The sequence below is a fragment of the Neomonachus schauinslandi genome, chromosome 7, assembly GCF_002201575.2.
Source record: "Neomonachus schauinslandi chromosome 7, ASM220157v2, whole genome shotgun sequence".
Lineage (NCBI taxonomy): Eukaryota > Metazoa > Chordata > Mammalia > Carnivora > Phocidae > Neomonachus > Neomonachus schauinslandi.
The window spans coordinates 114,134,620-114,157,126 of NC_058409.1; the positions used below are offsets into that span (position 1 = coordinate 114,134,620).

The window sequence follows — 22,507 nt, forward strand, 5'->3', positions numbered from 1 at the left end:
GATAGATAGATAGATAGATAGATAGATAGATAGATAGATAGATAGATGATAGAAAGAGTGATCTTTCCAGGAGAGGATCTGTGTAAGATAAGACATAACTCCTGTTTTTCTCAACAGAAGACCACAAGCCATTATTACCGCCGGCCAAATTATTACCCCTCTGTGAAGAATTAGACACAACAATCAAAGTAATCAACGGGCATGTCTAATGCACTGTAACATTTTCAATGCAAAGTTTGTTTTCTCTCTGCCCCCAACGTTAGAGCCTGTAATTAACCCGTTATGTAGAACGATGCCAAACAAAAGGCTAATTGAGGCTCGTTTCCCGACTTGGGGCAGGTTTGGAGAGGGTGAAAGCAACTGAAGAGCCCGGGAGCCGCGGGGCTCACCCGGTCTCCAGCCGGGCCTCCACGCTGCCCCCTGTCAGGGGTCCGAAGGGGCACGCGCCACAAGACACACGATTAGGGTACGTTAGCTCTCGTATTTATTAAGAATTGTCAGATACTTAAAACGGCATGACACTCGAGCATACAAATGAATCCAGTTTCTAAAGAGTCAAAGTATCATCCTGGGGTGGAGAAAGGAAAGGCGACAGGGTGGAGCCCCAAATCCTAACTCTACACCCGCAAATGAAGTAGCACCAAGAAGCCTGATTTCGGGCAGGGCCCTTTATCTATCCCTGGGTTCTGGCTCTCACACAGGAACTACTGCTAAATGCGGGGGCGGGGGGACTGGGTTGGGGGGGGGGGAGTGTTAGAGCGCAACTCAGACCGCGGAGGGGGCCTGCAGAGCACGCGACCCGGCCCCCAACCCAGAAAAGGCTTTTTCCAAAGGAACCTCCGCCGCGCTTCTCTGCCCTAGCCCGACATCCTTCCAAGGTTTGGGGAATTAGAGTGGGGGGAGAAAAAGGAAAGAAGAGGGGGTTGGAAACAAATTGGGGGTGGGGAAGAGAGACAAGAAAAGACACACGCTGACTGGTCTGGGAATTGCTGAGAAAACTCTCTCCCCTCTAGGCCTGCTCTTCCTGCGCAAATAAAGCAGCATTTCCCAATCGGCTGACAGCCGCCACTGGTAAATAATGGTCATACCTCACTGACTAGGCAGAAAGGCTCTCTTATTTAGCAAGAGCTTATACTTGAAATATAGGTCATTTCAACAATGCTAAGCAGGAGACTTTGGTATAAAGCACTTACTCCCAGAAAATAAAATAGTGACTCAGAATCAAAACCCATTTTAAGCAGGACCCTCTTCCTATTTGGGGTGGGGTGGATCGGGCAAGAAAAGAGACAGGAGGAAGGAGAGGTAGGGAACAGAACGGGGTGGGGTGGGGGGGAAATAGCATCTCATTTTCAAAAAAAAAACAGGAACATCATCACAGCTGAGAACCAAAGGCTTCCAACCAGTTTTGATTAGACTATTAAAATGCAAACTGGCAAATTCGACCTTAACTATTTGCAATAAAATATCATACCTATTGTACGTCAGTTTACCCCATTCACATGCAGTCCTTAATTTCAGACATTTTAATGGCTTACTTGTAAACATATAAAAGAGGGACCCTGGATCATTGCATTTATTTATTTATCTATGCCAAACGTTTATTAGTGAAATAGTCCTGAAGATATAATTCTACATATGGCGCTTTGATTTCACATAATATTTAAGAAAAAAGACAAAACACATAGAATTAGACATATAATTCAAAGACCACGGTATAACCTTTATCTTTTCTTTTTACTTCAGCAAACAAAAAATAATGTCAAATGACATGAAAAGTGGCAAGTCTTTCGACAATAAATAATAAATTACTTTATAATTTTTGCAATGCAAGAGCAAACAAAAAAAAAGTTTCCTTTTTTTCCTCTTTATTTCCAGAGAGAGAAAACAGTCATTTTAACCAATAACTATACACATCTTTGGGGGAAAAGTTCGTGGACAGACACAAGTCAAACACAATCCCGAGACGCTTGTGGCAAAATAGAGGTAACCTTGTTGCAATGCTTTATAAGTTGGTTTTTAAATTTGAATTCAAAAACCTTTAAAGTCGCTTCAGACTTCTTGATAGAGGATGGATCTCAAAAAAAAAAAAAGAAAGAAAGAAAAAGAAAAAGAAAGAAAGAAGAAGGGGGAGGGGCAAAAGTAAAAAAGAAACCAGCTACAGGACATGCTAAGAGACCCAGGATTTCAATTAACCCCTTGTTAAAGTCAACTAAAAACATCGCAAACCAACGCAGCTCCACCTTCCTGAAAGGACTCTTTCAGCCAAGGAGGCCAGTTTCTCTTCCTGCTCATTTGCTGGAGCTCCCGTTTGGCAAGGCAATGACCAATATAGAAACAGCACCATTCAGAATAGGATGGACTAGAAAATCTCTATTTCTGCTTTTCTCTAGATGTGCAGTGAAATGAAAATGCTTTTTTTGAGATCCTTGAATATAAATCCTCTACGTTTTAAAAACGTCTTTTTTTTTTTTTTTTTTTTCAGTACTCCTAAGGTCATTGGATAGCGTATGTTGGGTTTGGGTTTTGTTTGTTGTTTAATTCTAGTAAAATCCCATGATTGTCTTCACAGTGTTGCTACCATATCACCTTGTCATTAAAACAGACTTCGTGCATTTCATGGAGCATTCATTTCTCGATTCAGTTTTCATTGACTGGGTCGTTAAATACTTTTGTTTCGGAGTTCAACATTATACTTTCCCACTTTCTCCAACAGGGAAAAAAAAAATACATCTGAATGAATGTTCCTCATGCCTCAATAGGACTGGCTACCATGCTGTTAGGTGTATCTGGGAGCTGAGAGGACATCGACGCCACTTCACTGCCAGTGGAATTAGAGCCCGGTCCTCCTTCTGAAAAATTCACCTGCATGGAAGGTTGAGAAATGAATAAAGGAGGCTGCGATCGTATTCTTAAAGGATTATAAACTTGTCATATGTGTATATGTACGTGCGAGTGTTTGTGTGCGTGGATGGATATGCAGATAAAGATATCTACATGTATAACTGAATTTTAACAGGCTTAAAGAAAGCCCACAAAGAAAAGAACTTGAGAAGAAATCTTATTGCTTTCCCATCTTTCAAGAGATCTCTGTTTTAACTGAAACTGAATTCCCAACATTGTGTTGCATTAAATTATTTAAGAACAAATGTGTTTCCCACTGTAAAATGGCATCGCAACTCTACCATGCATGCTCGAAATAAAATTATCCTGCTGGCTACATGCTGCCCTGGGAGCAGGCGAGTTCTCAGTCTCTAGGCATCAAAGCCTCTCTTCTTGAGTTGGAAAATCCATAACACACGCTCAGATCGTGTGACAGGAGATTCAGAGGAGGCTCCACAGAACAATGATTAACTCCTCAGAGGGTTCACAGCGTGGGCTTTCTTCCTTGTTGTTGGTCCTACTGCCTTTTGGCCTTCCTCTGTCTTTCTCTTTCTCTCTCTCTCTTTAAATCAGGCTCTTCCTTCGGAGAAGAGACCCATATATTATAACGTCATCGCATTATAAATATCTGGCTCCTTCTTTTAAACCGAAAGTATTGTGTTGCTGTTGGAAACCTCCTTCTCCACTCTGCCCCCACATCCCCCTCCTGTCTTGGCTTCCCTCCCACTGCGCTCATCTAACACTAAAGTTTTAGAAGGTACAAACACTTGGCTGCCCTGAACCCTCCTCTTACTTGCCTTCTATGATCCAAGTTTTGCTCAAATAACTCATAAGATTAACCTCACTTTAAAATAAGTTCTTTTTCCTAATTCCAGAGTCTACCTTCCTTTCTATTCTATTAAACTTTCCCATGGTGAGGTCAAGGGACTTCTCAAATTTGCCCAGCCTCTAGACTGGCCCACTTACAAATGTAAACCTAGGCCAAGTCCTTGTAACCACTGCCTCTGACCTATTACCTAACTGTTGCCACAGAGAAAGAAAATGTTCCCCCGGTAAGTGTGAGGGTAAAAAGCTAACCTCAACTAAAGTTTTATTTTCAAAGAAAGGAACAAGTTTTTAGAATAGATCTTGTTTTATAGAACAAGATTCTATAGAACTGTTGACTAAGAAAAAAAGTGATGTGTATATATGCCATATCACAAAGTACATATGTTTAATAATCCTATTTATCTTGATCCTTAAGCCTTTTGTAGGCATAAGGTGAGTTAACATATTAATGCTAAAACAGGTGTTCATGCGCTCTCTCTCTGACTGGTAGAACTCATGTTCCTTTGGCTAGACATGCCCCACAGTATGTGACTGTGTATAACATCTGAACTCATACACTTCAAATGTTAAAGTAGTCCTGCATTGCAGATTAAGTTGGTCCCAGAAAGGGATATTAATAACAAAAGGTATCCATCATGTCTTTAAATAACTGAACTCTCTATTGATACATTTGAAAATTGTGCTCAGACAGGTGCCTGCTGCCCATTGATAGTAACATTGATTATGTCTTACAACATCGGTTATTAATACAAACACCTTGATTTAAGTCTTTAAATATACTATTCTCTAGGAGCTGAAGAGGGAGTAAATTTACTAATTGCTGATCTAAAGTCCCTTCCAGCTCTAAAAGTCTAAGATGTTTGGTTTTGCAACCCTGTACACCTTCCCATGCATGTCTAGGTACTTAGATACCTTGGAAGTTATCCCTCAAAGCAGGCCCAGTTGATAGAAAATTCAACCTGTATGGTCAAATTAGGAACTCACAGAAAAGACTCACAAGAAGTTTGTTTTCCTTGAGCACTTGCCTCATCTACACCAAGGCTTCTTCATCTCTCCCCAACCCTGGAGCCAGGGAGGCAGGCTCTCCCCGCCTGAATCTTTCACTGGGTGACAGTTAAACCAGAATCTTCTTTTTGTTGGAGATTCAGCCTCCTCACTCTGAGAGCTGACACTTACCAGTTGCTGAAAAGCAGGCTGATCTATGTCACTCTGCAAGGCGAAGTCACTCAGTACTTTCCAAGGCGGCTGGTAACTCTGCACCTCCACTGGGTTTGCCTGTAAGCCACCATCGTGTCTCTCTGGACTGGCAGCCACCATGGGAGTTCCTGTCATCCCCTGGATATTCTGTGAATAGGGCCCCCCAACCCCAACATGTTAATGACCAAACTCCCTCCCTCCATTGTCTGCACAGGCTAAGCAAATATACCCTGGCATTATCTTATCTATATAGTGGCCATTATTGACTCAGTTAATCTGCTGCATGTATGGATATTAGCCAGAGTTCAGTTTTGTTTTATTTTATTCTGTTTTTCTGCTTCTGTGCGTGAGACTAGTAGGTCTGCTTGGACCTTATTAAACTAAATTCTATTCTGACTTTCTCCTTTCCCTTCACATTCACAGTTCATCCCAATTCCTCCCATCTGCCTTCACAGGCTATGGCATCACAGGGGTGGAAAGCTGCAGCCTCCAGACATGGTGGGTTTCCTGGGCAGTTTCAGTTACACTTTCTACAGGCACTTCTCTTCACAGCGCCAACCCCCACCCCCAAGCATTTGGGTCTGGCCGCTATCGTGTGCTATTACACACTCACCAACTTGAAAAGTGCCCCGGCTCAGGCTTGGCTGGCCTGCCAAGTTTAATGACAGCGGGGGTTTTATGGCATTTAAAAATAGGGCTGAAGCGGTAAAAAGAAAAAAAAAAAAAAGAACCTCTTTAGTTTAACTCAACCAGAAATCCTGCGGAGTGGGTGTTGCCATGGGCCTGGGATGACAGTGTATAGTAATATCTCCGGAGGCCTGGGCTTGACCTAGAGCAGACGGTGCCCTGTCTTCTCAGGTCACCTTGGTGGACCTCACCGGTCTGAAGGTGCTGAGGCAGGCCTTGCCCAGAGTCACAGGGCATACCCAGGGGGTCGACGGCCAGGGTGACCCACCCACCAACCCCTGAATTAGATAGGGAGGCAAGGAGGTGTCTCTTACTCTGGTGCCTGAGGAACTGACACCCTGAACCCTGGCAAAACGGGGCCAGGCCTTGATGCCCCCTGCCGGTGCAGTGCAGGGGTGACCCTGTCCTTCCGGTGCTGGAGTGGGGGCAAGGATGAAGGGCACAAGCCCACCCACGTGGAGGTGGAGGTGCAGGGCTCAGCAGGCGGCCCTTGCCCGCATGGGTAGAGGAGGTGAGGGGCTGCCGGCTTTTGCCCTGGAGCAGGATGGAACACGCTTGCAGGCCAACCTGGGCAGCCCCTTGCACCTTGCGCGCTTGCTCTGCTCCCCCCTCAAGTCCCCTACCAGCCCCAGGGCCACTCACAGTTTTGTCATTGGGCTGCTGCTGCTGGAGCTGCTTCATCATGATGCTCCGCTTCTTGTCCTTGCACCGCTTGTTTTGAAACCAGACCCGGATCACGCGGGGGCTGAGGCCCGTCATCTCCACCAGTTGCTCCTTCATGAGGGCGTCTGGCCGGGGGTTGGCGGCATAGCAGGTCCGCAAGGTGTGGAGCTGCTTCTCGTTCAGCACTGTCCGAACGCGGGTGGTCTTCTCAGGCTGCTTGTGGACATGGGGCCGCAGGGCCGGCTGCCGGGCGGAGATGGGCTCGGCTGCGAGGCAAGGGGCGCCGTGAGCGCGGGCCAGGCAGCTCGCCCTCCCGTACTGCTCCCAGACAATGGCCAGTGCTTTGCAGGCTCAACAGACAAAGCAGGGGCAGCAGAGATGGGGACCAGGGAAGCAAAAGGGAGAATAATATCTGGCTCTCTAATCTGAGAGGTCAAAGCTGAGTAATTCAGGCCCAGAACACAGCCTCCACCCTTGCTCTTGTCAACACAGCCTTAGCAAAGGGGCCCAGGTCTCAGGGGCAGCATCATCCAGCATTGTTTCTCCTCCTTCCCCGCCTGTCCTCATACCCGGACTGGGCCCAGGTTACACGAGTACCCACTACCTCCAGGCTCTTGGACAAAGGCCACAGATGGTACAAGGGGAAATGCAGAACACCCCAATGTCAGCCAGAGACACTGTACCAGCTGGGAGGTCTCTAATGCAAAGGTCAAAGAGAATTCTGTCAGAAAGCCTTGAACGTCAGTCCAGAGAGGGCAAGCATGTCAAGGGGCTAAAGAAATTCAGTATTCTGGCCATAACTCCAGTCCTTGATCTTTCTTACTACGAAATCTACCTGGCTGTTCCTGAGATGGGCTGACCGCATGCAAAAGAAAACCGAAACTGTTGAGCTGCCCAGGCTCTAGATAAATGACAGCTGGGAAGTGTTCTGTCTCCTGACGTCCTCCCAATATTTCCACCTCTTCTGTGTTTCCCCACAAGCAAAGCGCAGGTTGCACAGAACAGAAATTGCCACTCTGGCTTTGCCTCTGTGCAAGCTAGTCACACATCCCCCAGAATAGAAGTCTTACAGCCTCTGAGAAAGCGGAGTGGACAGATCTGTGTTTCCTCACCTTCAGTGTTTAATAAGAATTGATACTTTAAAAATGCACCAGTAGCTCTATTCCTGAGGGGAAGTAAGGTTTGGAAACATTGTCTGCCTTCTAAGGGAAGGCCTCCTCCTGGCCAACCTTGCCCTGTTTCTATTCTCCTTCTTGGGGAAAGGGCTCTCGAAATGTATGGTACAAATCCTTCACCTTCCAGGACCCCTAGGGTCAGGTCAAAACCTATTGGGTCAATTTAGTGTTACAGCGACAGGCCTGAAGATGAAATTCTCACCAAATCACATAGAATGAATGGTTTAAAGAGGCAGACTCCCTTTAAATGGCAATTATTGCAGATTAGCTTGTTGACAGTTTTAAATTACAGCTCTGTGCAATGGCCTGCAGTTATTAAGACTGTATCTTTTCACATCCATTCTTTCACAAAAGGATAAAAATAAATTCTAAAAATGTTTTAGAGTGTGGGGCAGTTGTAAGGAAAAAGGATTTGAAAGGCTAAATGACTTAGGGCCACCTAAGCTTCCTTCATTGGGTTAAAGGAGGAAGCTCTGGGGGCTAGGAGCTCCACCCCTTTAATTAGGCAGCGGCAGGAAGAATACCTGGCAGGGAGCTGAAGCCCATTTTCAGTAAGCCCGGGTTTGGAGGCCAAGGTGAACTGGAAGTACTGTCTGGATGTGTGTATACATGTATGCACAAGTAGTGTACATTCATGTGTACCCATATTTAGACACGCAGATGTGTAGATGTGCTGGGGGCGGGGGGGAGTCTGTGGACACCGTGAGTGCACTGCATCTTGCGCAAAAGAGCGAAGTACAGTGCAAACTGCTCCTAGAAAATCTCCTTTAACAGCCAGCCGAGGCCTCAGCAACTGCCCTGTGGCTACCAAGGTGGCCGCGGTGGCCCACGCCATGGCTGGGGCGGTGCTGGCCTAGCCCAGCGCCAGCCTCCCCCAGCCATCCTCCCTCCCGGCAAGGAGTACCTGCCATTTGCAGCGGCCGCGCCGGGTGCAGAGGGCTGAGTGGGTCACCGGCGCCCAGGCTGGCCCTCTCCACCACGTCGTGGTCCGCACGGCAGAAGAGCCCGTCCTCCCGAAGCGCGAACTCGTCCCCAGGGATGAGCTGACGGCTGCAGGCCACGCAGCGGAAACACTCGATGTGGTACACCTTGGAGCGGGCGCGCATCACGAAGTCGTTCTTGCTGAAGCCGATGCTGCACTTGGCGCATTTGATCCCGTACAACCTGCGCGCCGCCGGGCAGGGACAGGCAGAGAAACACAGAAAGAGGGGATCACTTCAAGCCGGCACTGCCCTGGCCCAAGATCATCGAGGACCCCGGCCACACTGCCCTGGGACGCTGAAATCAGCATTAGCCGACCAGCTGGGAATGGGAGGAAAGAAATCATTAAGTTTCTCTCACTTCTCCTCCCTTTCTTTTACCCCCCTTTTCTTTTCCTATGAACCTCTGTGTCTCCAACCATAGCTCTTAGTTCAGAACACCCCCAAAGTAAAAATGTTTGACATATTGGAAACCTGGACCTCTGTTCTAGCCCAGCCCCAGGGTAACCCTTGCAGCTTTTGGCAGAAGGGAGTCAGGGGGGACTCTGGTAGCCACTGGCCCCACACTTTTGCCTTCCTATCCCCCAATTTCTGCTGCTAGAAATGTCTTTAAAACTGCTACAAGAAGTGCTTCCAAGAGAAAAAGAGGTTAGGGGAGGAGACTGTCACCCCACTCATTGGTAAATATACACAGATGCACAAGCAGAGTAACAAAATGAAACCTCTGAGGGTTTCCAGATTCCCTTCTGCACAATAAGCATGTTGCAGTTTTTCCCCAACTAAAGATTTTTCCTCGGTAACGATGTTAACGAAAGTTTCCTCTCCCTTCTTCCTTTAATTATTATCTTTAAAATCTGCTCCTGCTCTCTCAATCTTTTTCAAGCTGCTGAAGCATCTACTTCTATTTCAGTTTGCTTGAGAACCAGGACCAGCCAGAAAAATGAAAAAACCCACTTCTAAGGTCTTCCTCATGCCTGACCTTTCCTTACCAAGAGACAATCCTTGTAGGTTCCACCTAGGCGGCACTGCCCTGGCCCCCTCTCCATGTATCAGTAATAACAGAAGTGGGGGCATTCCTACAAACAGAGAATGGAGGTGGGGGGAAGATCCACACATAATGGGAGGAGGGCACCTCACTCCCCCAAGGGGAGAAGGGCATTCAGACCTAAATAGTCTCTCTGTTCTGCTTTTACAACTACAGGAGTTCAAAGGGACACACACACACACACACACACACACACACACACACACACACACAATTGAGAGAGAGTAAAGGGGAAAAGGCAAAGGCAATTGGCTCCTTCTATAAATGTGTACGTGAAATTGGCTACATGAAGGTCTGTATGCAGTTGAGGAAAACACTATCTCCATTGGAGGAAAGATAGTCCTAGAGGTGCAAAGTGAGCTCTCCCTCTCCAGAATCTTGAGTTCACACACTAATCAAGTAAACAATGAAAACGGCTCATTTGTCAGAGGTTAGAAGGTAGATTCAAAAGTTTTTCTTCCCTCCGCCTACTCTATGTGAGATCTTCCATTTCATAGGATGAGGACTTTACCTTGCCTGTGACCAAACAATTTGGAAAATCCCTCCCCCTTCCTCCTGTTCCCCACTTCCCCTATTTCCTCCCACTCTCCTTCCCTCCCCACCCCCCATCCCACAAAGTATTAAAAAACCCTTAGACACACTGTTCAGTTTTACTTATCAAGATTATACTCTCTATTTCATGATTTTACAATAAGAAAAAGTGCTGGACACAAAGTGAACAGGTAAAAATTGTGACCACATATTTAATTCTTAACTAAACTTTAATATAAGTTCTCAGCTCCAGAAATTCTATAAACTTACAAAAGCTAATTACTTGTTAATAGCCACTGGAGAAATTTTAAAAATATACAATATTTTTATATTATTTAACATAATGGTGAAGGTGTTATCTCTTCTGTTTGTTATTAAAACAATACAATTTTCTTTAGGAATTCTACTGACATCCTAAAGCAGAAAATGAAATTTCAAACACATATATACACAGGTAGAGAAAATTTGAGATTTGTGAAGCATGAAGTTGAGACACAAAATAACTGAAAGAAAAAAAAAAAAACCCTCAGAAAGTCCCCTATGTGGTTTTAGTCTTGTCAGTATGGGCAATTCGCTCATTTTATCAGTTACCAGATTTTAATGTGAGAAAGGAAGCTGTTCAATTATCTAAATATACCAATTGTTCGTAGACAGATGATGGGCAATTTGATCTGCTCTGTCTAATTCATCAGCTCAGATAAGATAAGAAAGAAAAGATAGTCAGATGTCACCAAAGGGTTAATATTTAAAAAGATTAAATTTCCGGTCTTTTTTGCAGGGAATATTTGGATTGGTTTTGAAATTTTCCAAGAAAGGACTCTTACCCTAAAAATAAATGGGGCAATATTTCTATTTGCACTTTCAAGGTGCATTTCTAAACATCCTTAGGTCAAACTTTTATTTTGCCTATTGCATTGACATCTCCACAAAATTTGTTACTCATGAGACACTGAACTATAAAAATAAATAAATGAATAGGGAAAAACACTGCACAATACAATAAAAACCAACCTTTTAAAAAGAAAGTTTAGAAAGCCCAAATGATCCATCTTTAAATTTCTGCTTGTTTTGGAAGGGGGAGGGTGAAAGAAGAAAATAATTTGAGCATCACAAATTCCAAGAGCAATTAAACAAGCTTCAACACCACACAATTTATGAAAACCACTACTGAGTTTGTGCAGGGATTTTCCCCTAAAAAGTGAGGTAAACAGAATAGTTTAATTTACATAACATACTTAAAGAATAACTTTTGCACACTGGACTCCACTAAGGCATACTTCGCAAAAAGACAAAGCCACATCAAGTAATAAAAAAAGGAGTAGAGAGAGATGGGGAAATCTCACAAAATTAAAGAAGCAATATAAATGGCGTACCTGATATAATCTCTTTTACAGTAGGTTTTCCCATCTCTAACAAAGCACGTACAGCTCTCATCCAAATACTGATTACACTCCGCACATTTCAAACATGCCGCATGCCATTCCAAATCCGGAGAAACCCTCAGAATATACTGATCGTGAATTTGATTGCCGCAACCAACACATAGGGAAATCAGACGTTTTTCTGAAATGAAAATAAATACATGATTGACTAACCGTTTACTTCCTACAGAGATAAACACACTTTTAGTGTCGTTCTCTTACAGGGCGTACTCTAGGAGTTTTGTTGTTTTTTTTTTTTCCCCTTCTTTTCTTTCTTTCTTTCTTTCTTTTTTTTTTTTTAAGAGTATTGCACTTTGGGATGGTAATTGAAGTGTGCCATCAAAACCTTGACTCATTTTTAAAAGGAGGTGGAATATATGTAAAATGCAGATTTGAACAGTCTACATTTTTAAGTCTAGCACGCAATCAAACCCGTTCATTTTGTATTTCTTTTACCTCCCTCCTCCCTCTTTGCCGTAATCATTGGGAAAGATCATGGATAAGTCAAGTCAAAGAAAAGGTTTTGACTAGAAGCGTTAAGTGAACGCTTATATTTTCCATGAAGCGCGCTCTTAAATAGCACATAGGACTGGATATTGTTAGTAAGAGCAGACATCAATACAGTTGTCACTCGTTCTCTTTTGCAAGTCTAATGCTAATTCACATCTCCGGGTATTGTATGTACAGGCAGACCTTTGCAACGGAATAACCTCGGAGAGCTCAAGATTCCCGAGGAGGAAACTACCGCTTTAGCACCAGAAGGCTAGGGTTTTGGAGGGCACACAGGCGAATTCAAACACAAGGTACGATCAGTTTCCCGAAGATCAGAACCGACAGCAAGCATGCAGGCGTGGCGGCAACAAGAAAAAGCCACCTTTTCTCTCTCTCCAGGCAATGACTCCAACTGTGAAGAGCCCTTGGCACCCGTGCCTGAGAGAGACCCCCGCACAAGTACAGCACACCGAGCCCCACAAGGTAAAATAGCCTCTTACTTTTTGGTGGATCTCCCATGTCTCCCATATCTGTAAGAGGGAGTAATGTCCACAGTGAAATGGTGGTTGTACAGTTGGTGAACAGCCCACAGAGAGGATGCTGGAGCTGTGGCTAAGTGGGAAATAGTGGCCCCTGGGGTTGCCAAGGCTGAGAGAACCGCTGCCCGGCTGCGCCGCGCCCTCGCGGATCTGGGAGTCCAATTTAAGCCGGCGGAGTTGGCGGAGCAGAGGCGCTGCGGCGGCGGCGGACTCGGCGCGGCTCCGGCACCTCTCTTCCTTATCTCTTACTCAAACTTCTCAGCTCCAACTCAGCTCCATCGCCATTGGTCTGACGCAGCGCGCGGGGACGTCAGGCGAGCGCCGCGCCCATTGGCTGTGGGGCGCGCGGCGCAGCTGTTCTGATTATCATATTTCAGCCTCGCCGCCGCCGTGCGCCACTGACCGCTCGGCGAGCCCGCGGGAGAGGATTAGGGCTCCCGAGGCAACTTGCTCTGAGCTCAGGCCGCTCTCTCCCGAAGCTCGGGCTGGCCAGCTGCTCTGGCTTTTGGCCTTCCTCTCCTTCTCCTCCTCCTGCCCCCCCTCCCGTGCTCCTTCCCGGCGGTGCCGTCAGCGCCCTCGCCTCCTGTCGCGCTGCTCCTCCGCCCTGCGTTCCTGGGGTCCCCGCAGTCCGGCTGGCCGTGTTGCGCGCGGGGCACTTTTCTGCCGCCGGTGGCGAGTGGCTGGTGGGTAGGTCTTCCTGATGACGAGGTCCTTCCAGGCCTCTAGGAAAAGGGGCGACTTGGAACAGGCCGTTTGGCTCGGTTTGGTCTCGCGCTTTAGCGCTCAGCTCCGGGCCTGGCCCGGCTTGGTTGCCCGGGAGGGTGAGTTCCCGAACTGGCTGCGCCTGGCGCTCTGGGAGCTGCCTGGGGGAAGAAGAACCGGGAATGGGATGAATAAACCCACAGGAATTGTTCTCTACTGCTACCCCACTACCCCGTCACCACCGACCTCAGATCTCCAAAAAGCTGGGGTGGGAGGAAAAGAGTGCTTCTTGCTTTTAGCGGAGAATCAGGTTGGGAGCACACAGGTAAAACTAAGTTGACTCCGCGGACTCCTCTCTCTTCTAACAGTCCTTGAGGTCTGCTTTTGCAGTTTAGCCCTAGAATTTAGAAGCGCACTAACCCAAAGCCAAAGACTGAAATGATCTTCCAGTAGCGGAAAGTTTGTAAAGCGATTAATATATATCCTGTCCAGTTCCTCTGTCTGCTGGTGTCCTGCCCTTTGTTTTTAAGCAAACGTGTGCAATTTGCTCGTGGTGTTTTCGGCAATTATAAGGACAGTTCTCCATGTCTGTAGTCTAGAGATTTTTAAAAAATGTGTTAGTTTAAGAGCGTGAGGAGGGAGGGATCAAATATTGAAAGGCAGTGAAATACCTGTTTCACTTCACCGGGTTTGTTTATCTGATAATTTTCTCTCGGGAAACAACCTGGAGAAAGACGAACGTTGGCTCCAACTCGCGGGTAACCTTTTTCAATAATTTCTGACATGTTCCCGTCACCTTTTACAGTCTCCCAAAAACAAAGTCACGGGAAAGTCCACGAAGAACACCCACACGTCTCCCAAAGCTTCTAAATAGCTAATCCTTATCTAAATGACTGCCAGTTTTCTCTTAAAAGGTCCACAAACCCAAGCAGTAGAAGGCTTAATTTCGGTGTCTTGCTGCCGCGAGAAAACCCAGTTGTGTTAGGAAACTCCTTTCTTTGTACTTTTCGCCAGATCCAACCCTTGATAAGAGCTGTGAGCTCTCAGCTGGCCTCAGTATCTCAGTTTGCATGGATATGCTTTTCCAGAGTGCAAAAAAACCTAAGATGTTTGAATTTCCTCCTGACCTAGTTGGGCTTTACCAAGAACACGTATCTGTTTCGTTTTGTTTTTTCTCAAGGAAGAGTTTTAACTGGATCTCATGCCTTCTATTTTTATTATAAGTATATCTGTGTGTGTGTGAAATTGAAAGTTGGAATAGACATAGGTTGATAAATTTATCCAATTTTTTGTTTAAAAAATCTGTTTTGTTTAAAGTTTCTAGTCTCCGGTATTATATGCATGGAGCCTTTTGTCAGGCTGCTTTTGCAAAGCTGCTGCTGGTAATCAAAACACGAAGCCAAGTCTTCCCGGTATAAGGGCATGTTTCCCTTACAGATAACCAAGTTGACTCTAGTTTAGAAAAAAAAAGAAGAAGAAAAGATACCACTATAATGCCAGAAAGTAAGTGGAGGATTTTAACCAATCAAATTGCATTATGCCACCTTTATAACATGGAATTAAACAACAGAAGCTGCAGAAGCCTGATGACATATTTGAGATCCACAAAGCGCCCTCACTATCCATTCTCCTTCAAACCAGTCACATACACAGCGTGGTATTTTAACTTCCTAAACTGATAAGCTATTCCAAAGAATTATTGCTGATGATGGTAGCAATTCCAAATAGAAAAGCTGGCATGTGGCTTGGAGGAAAACGTTCACTCATGGGCAGTTTCATCATAATGGTGAAGACACTTTTTTTTTTCCTTTTTTTCAGCCCACACTGTTATTGTAATCAAGTATTTATTTTCTTAGTAAGTTCCTAAGCTGATAGCGGTAAAGATCATGCGGAAGATACTCCCTGTTAAAAGGAGAAAGTTGAAGGAACCCAATAGTATGTTGTTCCATGATGGATGTGTTCTTGAGTTCTGTGTCTACTGCTAATACATTTTGCATCAGAATCAAAGTTAGGGGAGCAGCCATTATTTTTTTCACTTCACCTGAAAGTTTAAATGTGACCACAGATTATTCTCCTCTTTCCTTAGCTGATTGCTACATGTGCATTTAATGCATCAAATATATCGGTTAAAAAATTGTGTAATGTTTTTATAGAATACAACAAACTGTGATTAGCAATATTTCCCCCAGTACTTGATCACAGGAGCGACCTCTTGTGTTCAAAGGGGAGATTAGACCCTTTCCCCTCTCCTGACAAAAATGGACTTATTTTGACCTTTGCATGTTCTGTTAGGTCAAAAATACATCTTTCAGAACAGCAGTTGTGTGAATCCCCTTCTGTGAGCTCCTCTATTGATGAGAGAAGAAGAATATTGGTAGTTACTAAGTATAGTCCCCATTACCTCCAGGCCACCCCAATATACTTCACAGTGTCTTTGAATATAAAAGGTATGCTGAGATTAAGTAAGTTCCTCTTGAGTCTGTGGCGTCTGCCAACGTACACTTGTACACACCTTCCAAATGCAGCTATTACACTTAAAACTCCTGGTGGGCTCTTAGGCCTATGTGTTTGTGTGCTGTTACTTTCTTTCTCTGCTTTAAAATTTAAACATTCCACATCAAACTTAATGCAGATAGCCCTGAATGAATATGTTCTCAGGCTACTTTTCAGAAATCTAAATAGGTTTTAATTGCAATTGAAAAGTGACATTACACATTTAGAATGTATTTATTCCCCAACAAGTTCTGGCAGATATAAGTGAATTTTAGCTCAGTTCTTTGGAAAATTATGTACAGTAAAGGAAAAAGCTTTCTCCTTCCCCACTAACCAAGATTGGGAAGGAAAGGGCATTTTGATCAGCTTTCTCTGAACTATGAATTTGTTTGGGAACTTATTCCCAGGGAGGTGAAGCTCTCTTTAGCCCACATCAGAATCAGGTTTGAAGGAGTGGAATAACAATTGTTCTTCCAGTTTCCATGAAAAAAAATTATATATATATATGTATATATATATACACACACACATATATATATGACGGAAGGATTTATTTTTTCTGGTATTCAAAAAAACATGTAATTTGGAGGTCGAAATGAACATATTCACCTCAGAAAATAGGTATAGAATATATGAATATGTACTCCATTCCCCTTCTCATTTTTACTTTTTCTGTGTAGTCTTAATCATGTAGAAAAGGCTACATAACCATCAGTATCTTAAATCACATCCAAGGGTCAGATAAAATTATGTGCGTTTAAAGAGAGTAATGATTAACCATTTCTATTCCTCCCAGAATGAGGGTATAGGTTTTTAGACCCAATTTGCCCCTCTTCCAGTTGTTTTTAGGTGGTGGCTTACTGAGGATGAATCAAGAGAATCTACACTCTAATTTCAGAGGAGAAGGGAAGAGATCTTTCTGTACCACTGGGTTTGAAATTATTGTCTCTCTTTCCTTTAATTGTCCATTAAAAAAATACCAAGCAATGATAATAATAAAGGCAGTTGTTAACAACAACAACAACAACAAACCTTCAGTTGTGATTCTAGTTTTATTGACGGGGACTCCTGCTGTGAATGTGGTTTTGTTGAGTGTCAATTGCTTTATTAACCAGTTAGAACAATCTGGGTGAATTAGCAAGAATCTTCTTCTGCAGGCTGAACTTGTTAGCCTGCGTTTCTGGGTTCAGGTAGCTGTTTCTGTCACCAATGTTCCCGATATTCTTTACTGGCAGAGGCAGCCCAGGGAGGCAGCGTTCATGTGCGGTCTGCTGCTCCGTTACCAGCCGAGATAGAATTCCACGCTCCCGGCAGCGGGGAAGCCACAAACCTCAGATCATTCTTGAGAATGCGAGGTTCGCTGTTGATTGCAGGAAGGAGTGCGACCAATAGAGGACAGAAATTTGCACCCTTCATTTAAAATTGTGCCTCTGGAAGTATTATGATCACACAAAAGCGGCTGGTAGTGTCAGGTGAAATCTTTTTCTTCCCCTTTTTTTTGGGGGGGGGTGTTTATTGTTTTTGGAACTGTAAATGACTAGGAACAGGTAATTTTTAACTGGACCATTGTTCTGCGTGGAACCCAGGTTGGAGCCAATGAGTGTTGTGTGCTGACTGCGAGGTTCTGGCCCAAGGACGCACTGAAACCTACATCTCGCAAAGCTTTCATTAAATGTATCGGATTCTCGCGGGGGTAGCTGGGAGTCTGGAGAGGAGAAAAAGCTTTATCTTCCAAATCCTGGACGATTCGGCTGAAAGCTAACATATCTGCACTGAAGCTAGCAAAACACCCACGGGCCCACCGGAGCTCTCAGGAAACCGGGAGCAAGTTAACTCGGTCTAGTTGATCAAATGACATTCTTTCTGAAAGAAATGACACCCTTTCCCCCACCACAATTTTGTCCCACGGACATCTCTGAGTTTAGCGCCGAAGGATTGATTTCCACCGCCCGCTGGAGGTTTACTGGGAATGAGTGGAGGAGGGGAGGCGAGGGTACCTTGGAGGAGGTCAAGAGGAGGAGGAGGAGGAGAAGGAGGAGCAGCAGAAAATTACCAGCCAAGCGGGGGAGGGAATTGGAAGCCCGGAAATCTATTAGGATGCCTCAAATAACCTTCCCTTACCCTCAGAATTCAGCGCTCAAAAATCAGCCTCATAGCAAGGTGTCCTGGGCTGGAGTTCTCGGGTGGGTTGCGGAGGTGATGTCAAGAGTTAAGCTACTTTCTATGACTTAAACTGGTGGTTAAACTGTGTCAGGGCTGTTTAGTGTAGCTGAGAGATGTGTGGGTAGGGGCTGTTTTTAAGGGGAAGGGGCAACCATTGGTGGCATCTACAAGTAGATTCTGAGAGTGGAAGGGAAGGTGGATTCGGGGCTGGAGAAAAATCTTCAAATCTTGGTAAGTGGCTGATCAGTTCGAGAGAGAAGATTTTAGCGAAAATTTTGAAGGTGGCCGTCTGCTTCGACTCCGCGGACGTGAATGAGAGGATGGAGCTCTGGGCTTGTATGCGTTTAGAATTACCTGCGCCTCCGGATCCAGTCTGTTAAAACTCATCAATTCTTTGAGACTTCAGGTTGAGAGACGGATTTGCCCTGCTACTCTACCTGCTAAATACCAAGAAAAGGGGCTCTGGAGACGACCCCTTCCAGAAAGAATGTCATTTGATCAACTCAACTGAGTTAATAACTTGCTCCGGAAGGGTCAAGAACGCCTACCCTTCCCACCCGCGCAGTTGCGCGGCGCCGAGGTCAACTTCCCTACCCCAGGTAGCCTCTCAGCGAGGGCCCAGGAACTCCTGTCCTGTGGTTCTTTTCGGGCTCAGAGTCCTGCGATCAAGTTTCTGGTATTTCCAAGAACCTACACCCTTCTGTGTTCAAGCACATATGTTCAAGAAATTTAGCCTAGCTCGGGTCCCGGGAAAAGAGAAGCGTGAAACAAAGAGACGCAACCCCCGCCCCCTCCGGATCCCCTGGGTTTCCTCCCTCCAGGATTTCCAATTTACCAACCTTCTAGCTGGACCCTCACCCCCACCCCCCAGTGTTCTGCGCTCCAGGGCATTTTTCGATTCCATCTTCCCTTTGGCAAAGGAGGAAAAATCGAACTGAATCTACACCCCTTGCCCTCCTGCTAGACTTAAGGAGAAAATCAACGTCATGCAGACCTCTCTCCTTCTAGGTTGGAGAGCGCAGCCCCTGGGGAGGCCACTCAGTTTCTTAGTTTGAATTTCCTTGCCACCCACGTTTGGGACCAGAGCCCGGGTTGGCCTCCGATGCGCTTTGGTGGGCCCAGGTGGGGACGTGAAAGCAAAGGTGAATGAATCCTGTCGCCCGCGGCTCCGATCACTAAAAGAGGAGGGGGTCCCTGCGTGCCACCTGGGGGCTGTCTGCTGGGGGACCTTCCAACCTCCTAAAGGCGAAGAGTGGAGAAAGAAAGCTCAGCCTCCGGCTGTGGCCTCAGAGATGCAACCCTTTGGGAAGGTTAAACTTTCAGTCTTAGGTTGCTCCCTTCCTTCTCCGCTCGTGCTTCAATACCCCGGGTTTCCCCAAAATGCATACACTTGTGGAAATGAAAGAATCAAGGTACCATTTTAATTGCTTCAAACTCTGTCAAATCACCTCAATATGCCATCTCCAGAGGCTCAACTTTCTCTGAGTGCCTACATTCCAGAAAATTGTAAGGACAAACATTCCCTCTTCATTCGCCTTGTTGGCGGCGTCGGGAAATGACATTATAGTTATTAGTACACAGTATTAAAAAAATAGTTTAATTCCTAATATCATCCTCAAAATATAGACACCCCAAAGAATTAGTTGTCATTTTTTTCAAGTTTATTCTATTCACTTTGTGTTGCAAACGTTGAATTGGAAAACAAGAGAGAAACCCCGCAGCGTAGATTCACTTCGGTGCTCTACTGTCAGGCGGGGGAGCCGCCTGGGCTGATTAGCAGAGAGAGGGCTCCTTTGTTGATTTAAGAGTTCACCAGCCAAGACGTTACAATTACCTTGATATCTTTTCTCAGTTGTCTATTGTTGACTCATGTCTGCAGTGCCTCCACTGTACAAAATTTGATCCAAAAGAAGAAAAACAAAAAAATTTAAGTGAAAATATAATAATGGTAATAGAGGTCTATTTTAACTGGCTTTGTTTATGGATTGTATATATTCCACACCCATCTATATGAAAGATATCAAAAGTGTATAGCACATTTTATATATAATTTATACGTTATAATTATATGTTAATGTAACATCATTTTTATGTTATAAGTTAATGCCATAAAGAAAAGTTTGAAATGCTATTTCTTATACACATAACACCCTCTGTCCAAGAAAATAAATAGCAGGCTTAAAATTGATATTCGGAGGTGTTTCTATAGAGAACAAAATCCGAAACTTCGAGAACAGAAATCCCATCAAATATGATGGTACATAACGAGGTTGCTACAGATTAATACCATAAGAAAATCCTCTCCTGTTTTGCACAGTCTCATTTTATTTTAGCTGTGCACTTAAAATTTGTACTTTTTCATTTAACTGTTCTGAAATCTCTGATCACATGATATCAGCAAGAAATAAAATCTGAAAAAGTCATCGATAATGCTTAAGGAATTACTATAATGAAATATTGTGCTTTGACAGTATTGTGCTCATCTTTATTTAAATGTAAATATTGATATATTAAAGTTAACATAACTGTATAACAAGATAGTATCACCTCATCATAATTTACAAGAATTAATATAAAGTAAAAGAGCAAGTGTAAACTTCTTTCCATAGTGGCTAGTTAGGGTTTATTATCAAAATATAGTAATAATAATAAGATTCATATATGTAACAAATATGTAGCTATCTACTCTCCTATCAGAGTGTTCAATCTAGTTATAAAAATATTGAACTATTATTATAAGATGTATGGTCTCACTTGAATGTAGCTAAATTGATGTTTTGCCATATTTTAAGAATCCTTTCCCTACTCCCTAGATACATGTAACAGCCTAGAAAGATCACTGCATCTTGAACTGTAACGCTAAATCAGAAATTATATTATTACCCATAACTAGCATCCTGCTGACTTTCACTTAAATATCAGGACCCAAATTATTTTATATCTCACTTCAGAATGTGGCCCAATGTGCTATTTCATCTTCTTGGCCTCATCTTAGAATTTATTATACACCCTCCTTTTTATGAGTCCTACAAACCATTGGTGATAGTGATGAGAAGCACTGTATATAGTTTCACTGGCTTTGGATTCTTGTATGGTGTATGAAAAAGAAAAATCATATCTTTTAGGTCTTGATGGCATATTCCTTCCAATCCTGAGATGTTGATTTAGCTGTCCCGAATGTCACATGATATGCCTCTCCATAGTCCTGTACTCAAGCCATTGCAGAAATGCTGACGTGACTTTGGTGTGCTGTGCCAGGGCAAATATATTCTTTTGAATTATGCCAGCAGTGAGGAAGAAACATGAGTACAGATCTCAAAATGGAAGAAAAGGTGAGTGGATGGAAAATTACTCTTTTTGAATATGGCGGTAGAGGAAGAATTGAGTGTGCATGACTTTATCAGCCATCAAAAAAGAGGATGAAAATAGTGTTAGACTAAGATGAGGAAAGTATTCAGTTTTGAGAAGAGAAAGAGAAAGCTTATTGAGGAAAGAGACCAGTGGGGTCAATGTCAAGAGAAACAAAGGAAAGGAACTGGCCTCAGTGACCCAGTTCATCCTGATAGACTGTGCATTTAAGGGCAAAATCCAGATCCTTATTAGTAGGTGGAAGTTGGGAAAGTAGATGAAGACTAGGAAGAAGTAGACTTTATATAGTTATTTTTATAATCTGGCATTTAAAACTTTAAAACTCCAATTTAAGAGGTTTCTTTCTTTTTTTTCTTTTTGAGAAGTAGACTGGCAATTTTTAAAAGTTGCTTTGCATCCTTAAACATATACTAGAATGCTTACAAAAGTAAGCTCACTGTTGGTAAACGGTAACAGCACAGAACATGCAAACCAAAAGTGCTGGAAATACCATAAAATGGATTCCTCCATTTTAAAAAAAATGTCTATGTAAAGCAGGCTCCTTTAGCAACAAGATTCAGGACTCAGAAAGGAGAAAAGACTAGATCTGAGAAGGAATTTTTTAAAAATGGCTTCGAAGTTTTCTAGAGTTTTTGTTAGCCACTGTTTTCTCTACAGTTTGGATTATACCAGAAAGTGTAATTCATATATTTGGAACTGCTCCCTTAAACCACAATAAAAGCAGAAAGATGTGAAAGCACTGCCTGATGCTCAAACTTGAAGGGCTGCTGGCAACATTGCTGTGACGTTAGCATTTCTGACCTAGCTTCACGTTCTCCCAGACCGTTTCTTTGGATGTGAGAAGAACGTAAGCCAAAACCACCAGGGAGCATTCTTCGCACCCATGCACTTGAGAGGGTTTGGGTGTCCAAAATGTTGAAAAGGTCCGATACAGTTGTTCTCATAGAATCTATTCTGGAGGTCACGGGGTCAGAATGTCTGCACACGTGCACGAACCGACAGGCCCATAAAAGCCTGAGAGGAGGCAGCAGTGCCCCATAAAAGGTCACACCCAGCCAGGATCCAACAACATTTGAAAGGCGTCTGCTATAGAGAAGAAATATGAGACTGACAGCATTGGTAGTGGCAGCAGCAGAGAGAGATGGATGGGGATTCATCAGGGTAAAATACTGAGCAAAAGAGACAGCAAATTCTGCCAAGCATGAATACTTCTCTACTCACATGTTTCACAAAGTACTCTTCAAAGTACAAGCCGATTGGCCAAGGTCAGGTTGATCTTTGCTAGGCTGAAAGAAGCAGCTGCTGAGTGTATATCCTGGCCAATGGGGAACACCTAAGGATT

At 44.1% G+C, this 22,507-nt stretch overlaps 1 protein-coding gene across 1 annotated transcript; it reads right to left on the minus strand.

Annotated features, from left to right (window-relative positions):
- Positions 1-2,745: 2,745 nt before the first annotated feature.
- Positions 2,746-12,427, minus strand: ISL1 (ISL LIM homeobox 1). Its single transcript, XM_021696789.1, has 6 exons — positions 12,400-12,427; positions 11,360-11,549; positions 8,335-8,594; positions 6,235-6,521; positions 4,885-5,052; positions 2,746-2,862 (listed from the first exon to the last, which is right to left on the minus strand). Exons 1-6 carry the CDS (start codon positions 12,425-12,427, stop codon positions 2,746-2,748), a joined length of 1,050 nt encoding a protein of 349 aa, XP_021552464.1.
- Between the last annotated feature and the right edge of the window lie 10,080 nt (positions 12,428-22,507).

Excerpts from the sequence above, each read along its gene's own strand:
- ISL1 (XM_021696789.1), bottom strand. The coding sequence starts at position 12,427 with ATGGGAGACATGGGAGATCCACCAAAAA. Across the intron at positions 5,053-6,234 it reads AGCAGCCCAATGACAAAACT|AATATCCAGGGGATGACAGG; the intron begins GTGAGTGGCCCT and ends CCCTATTCACAG. Across the intron at positions 2,863-4,884 it reads AGCCTGCTTTTCAGCAACTG|GTGAATTTTTCAGAAGGAGG; the intron begins GTAAGTGTCAGC and ends CCTTCCATGCAG.